At 63.8% G+C, this 12,984-nt stretch overlaps 1 protein-coding gene across 2 annotated transcripts in view; it reads right to left on the bottom strand.

Annotated features, from left to right (window-relative positions):
- The window catches only part of STIM2 (stromal interaction molecule 2), a 139,844-nt gene extending 132,690 nt beyond the window's left edge, over positions 1–7,154 (bottom strand). For both annotated transcript variants that reach the window (XM_075346944.1, XM_075346945.1), the window contains exon 1: positions 6,844–7,154. In XM_075346944.1, coding sequence (XP_075203059.1) covers positions 6,844–7,063 — 220 coding nt within the window. In that variant the 5' untranslated portion in view covers positions 7,064–7,154. The remainder of the gene's footprint in view (positions 1–6,843) is intronic.
- Between the last annotated feature and the right edge of the window lie 5,830 nt (positions 7,155–12,984).

Here is a 12,984-nt window from a genome sequence, read left to right as displayed (position 1 = left end):
GGATGAGGAGCCCACCACAGACGGCCAGGATGAGGAGCCCACCACAGACGGCCAGGATGAGGAGCCCACCACAGACGGCCAGGATGAGGAGCCCACCACAGACGGCCAGGATGAGGAGCCCACCACAGACGGCCAGGATGAGGAGCCCACCACAGACGGCCAGGATGAGGAGCCCACCACAGACGGCCAGGATGAGGAGCCCACCACAGACGGCCAGGATGAGGAGCCCACCACAGACGGCCAGGATGAGGAGCCCACCACAGACGGCCAGGATGAGGAGCCCACCACAGACGGCCAGGATGAGGAGCCCACCACAGACGGCCAGGATGAGGAGCCCACCACAGACGGCCAGGATGAGGAGCCCACCACAGACGGCCAGGATGAGGAGCCCACCACAGACGGCCAGGATGAGGAGCCCACCACAGACGGCCAGGATGAGGAGCCCACCACAGACGGCCAGGATGAGGAGCCCACCACAGACGGCCAGGATGAGGAGCCCACCACAGACGGCCAGGATGAGGAGCCCACCACAGACGGCCAGGATGAGGAGCCCACCACAGACGGCCAGGATGAGGAGCCCACCACAGACGGCCAGGATGAGGAGCCCACCACAGACGGCCAGGATGAGGAGCCCACCACAGACGGCCAGGATGAGGAGCCCACCACAGACGGCCAGGATGAGGAGCCCACCACAGACGGCCAGGATGAGGAGCCCACCACAGACGGCCAGGATGAGGAGCCCACCACAGACGGCCAGGATGAGGAGCCCACCACAGACGGCCAGGATGAGGAGCCCACCACAGACGGCCAGGATGAGGAGCCCACCACAGACGGCCAGGATGAGGAGCCCACCACAGACGGCCAGGATGAGGAGCCCACCACAGACGGCCAGGATGAGGAGCCCACCACAGACGGCCAGGATGAGGAGCCCACCACAGACGGCCAGGATGAGGAGCCCACCACAGACGGCCAGGATGAGGAGCCCACCACAGACGGCCAGGATGAGGAGCCCACCACAGACGGCCAGGATGAGGAGCCCACCACAGACGGCCAGGATGAGGAGCCCACCACAGACGGCCAGGATGAGGAGCCCACCACAGACGGCCAGGATGAGGAGCCCACCACAGACGGCCAGGATGAGGAGCCCACCACAGACGGCCAGGATGAGGAGCCCACCACAGACGGCCAGGATGAGGAGCCCACCACAGACGGCCAGGATGAGGAGCCCACCACAGACGGCCAGGATGAGGAGCCCACCACAGACGGCCAGGATGAGGAGCCCACCACAGACGGCCAGGATGAGGAGCCCACCACAGACGGCCAGGATGAGGAGCCCACCACAGACGGCCAGGATGAGGAGCCCACCACAGACGGCCAGGATGAGGAGCCCACCACAGACGGCCAGGATGAGGAGCCCACCACAGACGGCCAGGATGAGGAGCCCACCACAGACGGCCAGGATGAGGAGCCCACCACAGACGGCCAGGATGAGGAGCCCACCACAGACGGCCAGGATGAGGAGCCCACCACAGACGGCCAGGATGAGGAGCCCACCACAGACGGCCAGGATGAGGAGCCCACCACAGACGGCCAGGATGAGGAGCCCACCACAGACGGCCAGGATGAGGAGCCCACCACAGACGGCCAGGATGAGGAGCCCACCACAGACGGCCAGGATGAGGAGCCCACCACAGACGGCCAGGATGAGGAGCCCCACCACAGACGGCCAGGATGAGGAGCCCACCACAGACGGCCAGGATGAGGAGCCCACCACAGACGGCCAGGATGAGGAGCCCACCACAGACGGCCAGGATGAGGAGCCCACCACAGACGGCCAGGATGAGGAGCCCACCACAGACGGCCAGGATGAGGAGCCCACCACAGACGGCCAGGATGAGGAGCCCACCACAGACGGCCAGGATGAGGAGCCCACCACAGACGGCCAGGATGAGGAGCCCACCACAGACGGCCAGGATGAGGAGCCCACCACAGACGGCCAGGATGAGGAGCCCACCACAGACGGCCAGGATGAGGAGCCCACCACAGACGGCCAGGATGAGGAGCCCACCACAGACGGCCAGGATGAGGAGCCCACCACAGACGGCCAGGATGAGGAGCCCACCACAGACGGCCAGGATGAGGAGCCCACCACAGACGGCCAGGATGAGGAGCCCACCACAGACGGCCAGGATGAGGAGCCCACCACAGACGGCCAGGATGAGGAGCCCACCACAGACGGCCAGGATGAGGAGCCCACCACAGACGGCCAGGATGAGGAGCCCACCACAGACGGCCAGGATGAGGAGCCCACCACAGACGGCCAGGATGAGGAGCCCACCACAGACGGCCAGGATGAGGAGCCCACCACAGACGGCCAGATGAGGAGCCCACCAGACGGCCAGGATGAGGAGCCCACCACAGACGGCCAGGATGAGGAGCCCACCACAGACGGCCAGGATGAGGAGCCCACCACAGACGGCCAGGATGAGGAGCCCACCACAGACGGCCAGGATGAGGAGCCCACCACAGACGGCCAGGATGAGGAGCCCACCACAGACGGCCAGGATGAGGAGCCCACCACAGACGGCCAGGATGAGGAGCCCACCACAGACGGCCAGGATGAGGAGCCCACCACAGACGGCCAGGATGAGGAGCCCACCACAGACGGCCAGGATGAGGAGCCCACCACAGACGGCCAGGATGAGGAGCCCACCACAGACGGCCAGGATGAGGAGCCCACCACAGACGGCCAGGATGAGGAGCCCACCACAGACGGCCAGGATGAGGAGCCCACCACAGACGGCCAGGATGAGGAGCCCACCACAGACGGCCAGGATGAGGAGCCCACCACAGACGGCCAGGATGAGGAGCCCACCACAGACGGCCAGGATGAGGAGCCCACCACAGACGGCCAGGATGAGGAGCCACCACAGACGGCCAGGATGAGGAGCCCACCACAGACGGGCCAGGATGAGGAGCCCACCACAGACGGCCAGGATGAGGAGCCCACCACAGACGGCCAGGATGAGGAGCCCACCACAGACGGCCAGGATGAGGAGACCCACCACAGACGGCCAGGATGAGGAGCCCACCACAGACGGCCAGGATGAGGAGCCCACCACAGACGGCCAGGATGAGGAGCCCACCACAGACGGCCAGGATGAGGAGCCCACCACAGACGGCCAGGATGAGGAGCCCACCACAGACGGCCAGGATGAGGAGCCCACCACAGACGGCCAGGATGAGGAGCCCACCACAGACGGCCAGGATGAGGAGCCCACCACAGACGGCCAGGATGAGGAGCCCACCACAGACGGCCAGGATGAGGAGCCCACCACAGACGGCCAGGATGAGGAGCCCACCACAGACGGCCAGGATGAGGAGCCCACCACAGACGGCCAGGATGAGGAGCCCACCACAGACGGCCAGGATGAGAGCCCACCACAGACGGCCAGGATGAGAGCCCACCACAGACGGCCAGGATGAGAGCCCACCACAGACGGCCAGGATGAGAGCCCACCACAGACGGCCAGGATGAGAGCCCACCACAGACGGCCAGGATGAGAGCCCACCACAGACGGCCAGGATGAGAGCCCACCACAGACGGCCAGGATGAGAGCCCACCACAGACGGCCAGGATGAGAGCCCACCACAGACGGCCAGGATGAGAGCCCACCACAGACGGCCAGGATGAGAGCCCACCACAGACGGCCAGGATGAGAGCCCACCACAGACGGCCAGGATGAGAGCCCACCACAGACGGCCAGGATGAGAGCCCACCACAGACGGCCAGGGCCAGGATGAGAGCCCACCACAGACGGCCAGGATGAGAGCCCACCACAGACGGCCAGGATGAGAGCCCACCACAGACGGCCAGGATGAGAGCCCACCACAGACGGCCAGGGCCAGGATGAGAGCCCACCACAGACGGCCAGGATGAGAGCCACCACAGACGGCCAGGGCCAGGATGAGAGCCCACCACAGACGGGCCAGGATGAGAGCCCACCACAGACGGCCAGGATGAGAGCCCACCACAGACGGCCAGGATGAGAGCCCACCACAGACGGCCAGGGCCAGGATGAGAGCCCACCACAGACGGCCAGGGCCAGGATGAGAGCCCACCACAGACGGCCAGGGCCAGGATGAGAGCCCACCACAGACGGCCAGGGCCAGGATGAGAGCCCACCACAGACGGCCAGGGCCAGGATGAGAGCCCACCACAGACGGCCAGGGCCAGGATGAGAGCCCACCACAGACGGCCAGGGCCAGGATGAGAGCCCACCACAGACGGCCAGGGCCAGGATGAGAGCCCACCACAGACGGCCAGGGCCAGGATGAGAGCCCACCACAGACGGCCAGGGCCAGGATGAGAGCCCACCACAGACGGCCAGGGCCAGGATGAGAGCCCACCACAGACGGCCAGGGCCAGGATGAGAGCCCACCACAGACGGCCAGGGCCAGGATGAGAGCCCACCACAGACGGCCAGGGCCAGGATGAGAGCCCACCACAGACGGCCAGGGCCAGGATGAGAGCCCACCACAGACGGCCAGGGCCAGGATGAGAGCCCACCACAGACGGCCAGGGCCAGGATGAGAGCCCACCACAGACGGCCAGGGCCAGGATGAGAGCCCACCACAGACGGCCAGGGCCAGGATGAGAGCCCACCACAGACGGCCAGGGCCAGGATGAGAGCCCACCACAGACGGCCAGGGCCAGGATGAGAGCCCACCACAGACGGCCAGGGCCAGGATGAGAGCCCACCACAGACGGCCAGGGCCAGGATGAGAGCCCACCACAGACGGCCAGGGCCAGGATGAGAGCCCACCACAGACGGCCAGGGCCAGGATGAGAGCCCACCACAGACGGCCAGGGCCAGGATGAGAGCCCACCACAGACGGCCAGGGCCAGGATGAGAGCCCACCACAGACGGCCAGGGCCAGGATGAGAGCCCACCACAGACGGCCAGGGCCAGGATGAGAGCCCACCACAGACGGCCAGGGCCAGGATGAGAGCCCACCACAGACGGCCAGGGCCAGGATGAGAGCCCACCACAGACGGCCAGGGCCAGGATGAGAGCCCACCACAGACGGCCAGGGCCAGGATGAGAGCCCACCACAGACGGCCAGGGCCAGGATGAGAGCCCACCACAGAGACGGCCAGGGCCAGGATGAGAGCCCACCACAGACGGCCAGGGCCAGGATGAGAGCCCACCACAGACGGCCAGGGCCAGGATGAGAGCCCACCACAGACGGCCAGGGCCAGGATGAGAGCCCACCACAGACGGCCAGGGCCAGGATGAGAGCCCACCACAGACGGCCAGGGCCAGGATGAGAGCCCCACCACAGACGGCCAGGGCCAGGATGAGAGCCCACCACAGACGGCCAGGGCCAGGATGAGAGCCCACCACAGACGGCCAGGGCCAGGATGAGAGCCCACCACAGACGGCCAGGGCCAGGATGAGAGCCCACCACAGACGGCCAGGGCCAGGATGAGAGCCCACCACAGACGGCCAGGGCCAGGATGAGAGCCCACCACAGACGGCCAGGGCCAGGATGAGAGCCCACCACAGACGGCCAGGGCCAGGATGAGAGCCCACCACAGACGGCCAGGGCCAGGATGAGAGCCCACCACAGACGGCCAGGGCCAGGATGAGAGCCCACCACAGACGGCCAGGGCCAGGATGAGAGCCCACCACAGACGGCCAGGGCCAGGATGAGAGCCCACCACAGACGGCCAGGGCCAGGATGAGAGCCCACCACAGACGGCCAGGGCCCAGGATGAGAGCCCACCACAGACGGCCAGGGCCAGGATGAGAGCCCACCACAGACGGCCAGGGCCAGGATGAGAGCCCACCACAGACGGCCAGGGCCAGGATGAGAGCCCACCACAGACGGCCAGGGCCAGGATGAGAGCCCACCACAGACGGCCAGGGCCAGGATGAGAGCCCACCACAGACGGCCAGGGCCAGGATGAGAGCCCACCACAGACGGCCAGGGCCAGGATGAGAGCCCACCACAGACGGCCAGGGCCAGGATGAGAGCCCACCACAGACGGCCAGGGCCAAGATGAGAGCCCACCACAGACGGCCAGGGCCAGGATGAGAGCCCACCACAGACGGCCAGGGCCAGGATGAGAGCCCACCACAGACGGCCAGGGCCAGGATGAGAGCCCACCACAGACGGCCAGGGCCAGGATGAGAGCCCACCACAGACGGCCAGGGCCAGGATGAGAGCCCACCACACACGGCCAGGGCCAGGATGAGAGCCCACCACAGACGGCCAGGGCCAGGATGAGAGCCCACCACAGACGGCCAGGGCCAGGATGAGAGCCCACCACAGACGGCCAGGGCCAGGATGAGAGCCCACCACAGACGGCCAGGGCCAGGATGAGAGCCCACCACAGACGGCCAGGGCCAGGATGAGAGCCCACCACAGACGGCCAGGGCCAGGATGAGAGCCCACCACAGACGGCCAGGGCCAGGATGAGAGCCCACCACAGACGGCCAGGGCCAGGATGAGAGCCCACCACAGACGGCCAGGGCCAGGATGAGAGCCCACCACAGACGGCCAGGGCCAGGATGAGAGCCCACCACAGACGGCCAGGGCCAGGATGAGAGCCCACCACAGACGGCCAGGGCCAAGATGAGAGCCCACCCACAGACGGCCAGGGCCAGGATGAGAGCCCACCACAGACGGACAGTCACCCACATACAGTAGCTGGCAGCTACACGGGGCTGATGCAGGACTGTGCCGGCTCCCCGCTACAGTCCCCGCTCGGCCCCGCTCACAGCCGCACACACAGCTCACCTGCCCCCCCGTCCCGGCACAGCCGGCCCCGCTCACCTGCCAGCAGCTCCGGGGTGTCCCGCCTCCTCCGTGCACCGTCCGCCTCACACAGCGTGCACACCGAGGCCGGGGGCAGCAGCAGCAGGACAGCGATGAGCAGTGCCAGGCACACACCGGGAGACTGCCTCCAAGCCCCGGCAGCCCCGTGCTTCCTCCTCCGTCCTGCCGCATCCCAGCTCCTCATGACTGCAGCCCGTGTAGCCGCCGCCCGGGTCATCACATCTCGGGCACCGGGAACTCCGCGCTCAACAGTCACTGTCTCACACCCGCCGCCACCGCGCTCGTACTCCCGGCTTTCCCACGCGAACGCGCCCACACACGTCAGCAGGAGGGGCGGGGACACCGCAGTATGTGGGCGGGGCGCAGAAGCGTAAATGCATAGACATGGGAGGGGCGATCGCCTGGAGTGGGCGGGGCTTATACAAGTTACTGACGGCTTGGCTGAAGGGAGTTGGTCGAGCTGGAGGAAAGAGGAGGGGCTCCGGCGGATGGTGGGCGGAGATGCGGCTTATGGGCGGGGTTTTGGAGGCTGCCGGCCGGAGAAGTCAGAAGCTCAGTCACTTTTGCGGTTGAGTTAATAGCAGGGGAGGCGAAGTGAGCGGAAACACGGGCAACTCCGAATGTGACCTCAGTGACTGAAGTTCTTTTACCTGAACTTTACACTAGCTATAAGCGCAGGGGATAAGGAAAGGAGCACGGAGCAACGACAGTGCCCCCCACTGCCAGCCAGTGCCTGTATTCACAGTGCCCCCCACTGCCAGCCAGTGCCTGTATTCACAGTGCCCCCCCCCCACTGCCAGCCAGTGCCTGTATTCACAGTGCCCCCCACTGCCAGCCAGTGCCTGTATTCACAGTGCCCCCCACTGCCAGCCAGTGGCTGTATTCACAGTGCCCCCCCCCCCACTGCCAGCCAGTGCCTGTATTCACAGTGCCCCCCACTGCCAGCCAGTGCCTGTATTCACAGTGCCCCCCACTGCCAGCCAGTGGCTGTATTCACAGTGCCCCCCCCCCACTGCCAGCCAGTGCCTGTATTCACAGTGCCCGCCACTACCAGCCAGTGCCTGTATTCAAAGTGCCCGCCACTGCCAGCCAGTGCCTGTATTCACAGTGCCCCCCACTGCCAGCCAGTGCCTGTATTCACAGTGCCCCCCACTGCCAGCCAGTGCCTGTATTCACAGTGCCCCCCCCCACTGCCAGCCAGTGCCTGTATTCACAGTGCCCGCCACTACCAGCCAGTGCCTGTATTCAAAGTGCCCGCCACTGCCAGCCAGTGCCTGTATTCACAGTGCCCCCCACTGCCAGCCAGTGCCTGTATTCACAGTGCCCCCCACTGCCAGCCAGTGCCTGTATTCACAGTGCCCCCCACTGCCAGCCAGTGCCTGTATTCACAGTGCCCCCCACTACCAGCCAGTGCCTGTATTCACAGTGCCCCCCACTACCAGCCAGTGCCTGTATTCACAGTGCCCCCCACTACCAGCCAGTGCCTGTATTCACAGTGCCTGCCAGTGCCTGTATTCACAGTGCCCGCCACTACCAGCCAGTGCCTGTATTCACAGTGCCCACCAGTGCCTGTATTCACAGTGCCCCCCACTGCCAGCCAGTGCCTGTATTCACAGTGCCTCCCACTGCCAGCCAGTGCCTGTATTCACAGTGCCCCCCCACTGCCAGCCAGTGCCTGTATTCACAGTGCCCCTCCACTGCCAGCCAGTGCCTGTATTCACAGTGCCCCCCACTGCCAGCCAGTGCCTGTATTCACAGTGCCCCCCACTACCAGCCAGCGCCTGTATTCACAGTGCCTTCCACTGCCAGCCAGTGCCTGTATTCACAGTGCCCGCCACTACCAGCCAGTGCCTGTATTCAAAGTGCCCGCCACTGCCTGTATTCACAGTGCCTGTATTCACAGTGCCCCCCACTGCCAGCCAGTGCCTGTATTCACAGTGCCCCCCACTGCCAGCCAGTGCCTGTATTCACAGTGCCCCTCACTGCCAGCCAGTGCCTGTATTCACAGTGCCCCCCACTACCAGCCAGTGCCTGTATTCACAGTGCCCCCCACTGCCAGCCAGTGCCTGTATTCACAGTGCCCCCCACTACCAGCCAGTGCCTGTATTCACAGTGCCCGCCAGTGCCTGTATTCACAGTGCCCGCCACTGCCAGCCAGTGCCTGTATTCACAGTGCCCCCCACTACCAGCCAGTGCCTGTATTCACAGTGCCGGCCAGTGCCTGTAGTCACAGTGCCCCCCACTGCCAGCCAGTGCCTGTATTCACAGTGCCCCCCACTGCCAGCCAGTGCCTGTATTCACAGTGCCTCCCACTGCCAGCCAGTGCCTGTATTCACAGTGCCCGCCACTACCAGCCAGTGCCTGTATTCAAAGTGCCCGCCACTGCCAGCCAGTGCCTGTATTCACAGTGCCTGTATTCACAGTGCCCCCCACTGCCAGCCAGTGCCTGTATTCACAGTGCCCCCCACTGCCAGCCAGTGCCTGTATTCACAGTGCCCCTCACTGCCAGCCAGTGCCTGTATTCACAGTGCCCCCCACTACCAGCCAGTGCCTGTATTCACAGTGCCCCCCACTGCCAGCCAGTGCCTGTATTCACAGTGCCCCCCACTACCAGCCAGTGCCTGTATTCACAGTGCCCGCCAGTGCCTGTATTCACAGTGCCCGCCACTGCCAGCCAGTGCCTGTATTCACAGTGCCCCCCACTACCAGCCAGTGCCTGTATTCACAGTGCCGGCCAGTGCCTGTAGTCACAGTGCCCCCCACTGCCAGCCAGTGCCTGTATTCACAGTGCCCCCCACTGCCAGCCAGTGCCTGTATTCACAGTGCCTCCCACTGCCAGCCAGTGCCTGTATTCACAGTGCCCCCCCACTGCCAGCCAGTGCCTGTATTCACAGTGCCCCCCACTGCCAGCCAGTGCCTGTATTCACAGTGCCCCTCACTGCCAGCCAGTGCCTGTATTCACAGTGCCCCCCCACTGCCAGCCAGTGCCTGTGTACCGCCCCGCGGGCTCGACTGCGGCCGCCGAGCTCGGATCCGTGGTCGTACGGTGGGTGGTGGCTCAAGCCTCTCACGGACCCGGGGGTCACGTCGCTCTGCAAGGGGGTTGGCGCTACACGCAGGGACTTGACTGGGAAGTTCCACGGCCGGGGACGCGGTGGTTTGGCTTGGGATGTAAGTTCGTGACGCCCCCCACGGGTTGTGGTGAGTAGATGGACACCACCTCTGCCGTTAACTAGGCCTGCCGGGGACGGTTTTGCGCAGTCTGGTGTTGACCCCTCCGTGGGTATGGGAGTGATGGTCCCGGGGGCCCAAGGGAGGTGCCGAGGCGTGGGAGCGGGTGCGTGCTGGGTGCTGATGCTGTGCGGCCCGAAGGCACTGGTGTACTCACTATGACACAATACACTGGAGTCTCTGGTAAACCAAACGGGGTGATGAACGGGGCCCGCAGCCGGATGCAGCTTCTCCCAGAATAGGTTGGTGGTTTCCACCTTTCTCCTGCACCTCTTTGTAAGAATGTTTGACTCCTGTGCCTAAGCAACAGTAGTCCGCTCCCCGACTGGTATATGCCATAGGAGCCCGTTTGCCCGCAGACGCTGGCCCTTTGGGTCTCTATGCCTTGGCGGTGGCTTTACTCTGTATGGTTGGGCTGTTTTCTTCTAACAGGTCTTGTGTGGGATAGGTCCTTAAGTCCAGTCCTCAATCAGTTGATTTGACTCGGCCCTGTCGGTTCAGGGCTTTGTACTGGGTCTGAGTACCCCTCCTGGTGCTCCGGTTTCCAATCGGTTCCCCTGTTCAGTCCCGACGGGCCACCGCCTGACCCCGGTCCCTACGGTTCCACCGGCTGTAATCACAGCTCCTGCAGGCGGCCGCCAACGTCTGCCTTTTTGCCATAGGTGACTGGGCTCCGACCCAGCCACCGGAGTAGTCTTTTGGCAGGCCTGGTCACAGGTCTGCCCTTGCACTCGTCCTCCCTCCACTGTCAAGGTTACTCCTCACACTGATCTAGAACTTCTGTTTGAACTTGTGTCTTTCCCGCCTCCAGGCCTGTGAACTCCTCGGTGGGCGGAGCCAACCACCTTCCTCCGTCCCCCTAGTGTGGCCATCAAACCTGGAGGGTGGTGACAAGGGTTTCTTGGTTGGCTGCTGTCACCTACTTGGGGAGGGGGTGGTGTGTGTGTGTGTGTGTGTGACTACCTGGGACGACCTGACTAGTCCAGGGCGTCACACCTGTATTCACAGTGCCCCCCACTGCCAGCCAGTGCTTGTATTCACAGTGCCCGCCACTGCCATCCAGTGCCTGTATTCACAGTACCCCCCACTGTCAGCCAGTGCCTGTATTCACAGTGCCCGCCACTGCCAGCCAGTGCTTGTATTCACAGTGCCCTTCCACTGCCAGACAGTGCCTGTATTCACAGTGCCCTTCCACTGCCAGCCAGTGCCTGTATTCACAGTGCCCCTCCACTGCCAGCCAGTGCCTGTATTCACAGTGCCCCTCCACTGCCTGCCAGTGCCTGTATTCACAGTGCCCCCCACTGCCAGCCAGTGCCTGTATTCACAAAGGCCCCCACTGCCAGTCAGTGTGTGACGCCCTGGCGCCACCAGGTGGTCACAGAACACACAACACCATCCCACATCAGGTTCCATCTGCCACAAAATCCTAGCCACCACCCTCAGGGTAAGAAGGACACACCAGTGGGCGGGACCAGACAGATTGGGAGCGTCCACCTATGGGTATTGAGGATCCGGGGGAGGGAACCAGTCAGTTTAACTTTAAGTTCAAGTGAGAGTTCAAGTCGGACGAAAGTCGAGTTCGAGCCTAGTGAAGGGTAGCCAGGGTAGTGGCCCTGGTCTACTGGCTAGGTGGCAAGCAGTGGACCGTGTCCAAAGGCAACAGGAATCCGGTCGCAGGAGATCCAGAGTGGACTGGGACAGGGTTGGAGCCCGCCGGTACCAATAGCGAAGATCCGGTCTGGAAACCGTGCACAGGCGGGGTACCTGGCACCTAGTTAGAAAACGGTTGCAAGCCCCTTCTCTAATTAACCAGGTTGGGAGCAAAGTTCCAGACGTTATTCCAGTGTGTTATCCCAGACAGAGCGAAACGGCAGCCCACTGCGGGGGATAGGGTATCCGCAAACACCCACTGAGATCCCAAGGGTCAGTTTTCGCGGACACATCTCCCAACCAAAACCAAACCGGGAGTGGACTTCTCTGTTCCATACGAGGTCATCTAAAATAGAAGGAAAATACAAAGTGCCGGAGAAAGGGATATTGGTACACCAGCCGGGTGTGGGAACCGTATATACCCTGAAGCGGCAGCCGGCCACTGACACCTTGGTTTACCAGCAGACTTGTGTGCATTTATTCAACCGTGAGTACACCAACACCCCCCAGTCCGGCCCGGTGCATCACCACCAACAGCCATCACCTCCCGTGTTCTGGACACTGAGCTCCGGGGCATCCACCCCTACCCACGGAGGGGTTAACATCCAGCTGCCACTCCATCGCCCCTGGGTGCTCCCCAACAGCAGCGGTGGTACTCCACCTTACCACACACCGTGGGTGGCGTCACGAACTATTTACAACAATCCCCTGTACATATTACATCCCCTTTTTATTTGAGTGTCCGCACGACCCCCGGGTCCGGAGATCCCTCGAGCCACTGCGGATCCAGATCCGAGCAGCCCGGCTGCTGACGTGGGGGAGGCACACCTCAAAACCTAGCGTCACAAGCGTCATAAACAGGATTGTAACCCATCCACCTACCTGGTGGAAATGTGCCTTGTTTTGGACTGTAAACGGTGCTCCATTTCAAAATTTTTCGACAGCCGACATTTTTGGGAGCGAAAAACAACAAGCCCAGTGTCTTCTTCCCCGGAAAAGGGCGCAAAGTTGAAGCCCCGTTCCCCTGGGAACGCGGGTGGAAGTTGGTGACTCCCCAGACAGGAAGCGAAAAGGACAGTGGGTCTCGCAAGACTGCTGTTGAAAAACCAAGGGGGAGGACAGAAAAAGCGGCATGTGACACAAGGAGATAAAAGGCAGGAACACCAGGACTTTGCCAAATCCCGTTCATGGACAAGCAAGCGTCAGGATGTCTCAGGGGTCCGACAACCAGCATGTGGAGAGGCCCGTTCCCGGGAC

Source organism: Anomaloglossus baeobatrachus, chromosome 1, assembly GCF_048569485.1.
Source record: "Anomaloglossus baeobatrachus isolate aAnoBae1 chromosome 1, aAnoBae1.hap1, whole genome shotgun sequence".
NCBI lineage: Eukaryota > Metazoa > Chordata > Amphibia > Anura > Aromobatidae > Anomaloglossus > Anomaloglossus baeobatrachus.
The sequence above is the reverse complement of the archived record's forward strand: the minus strand, read 5'-3'. Positions and strand labels throughout refer to the sequence as shown.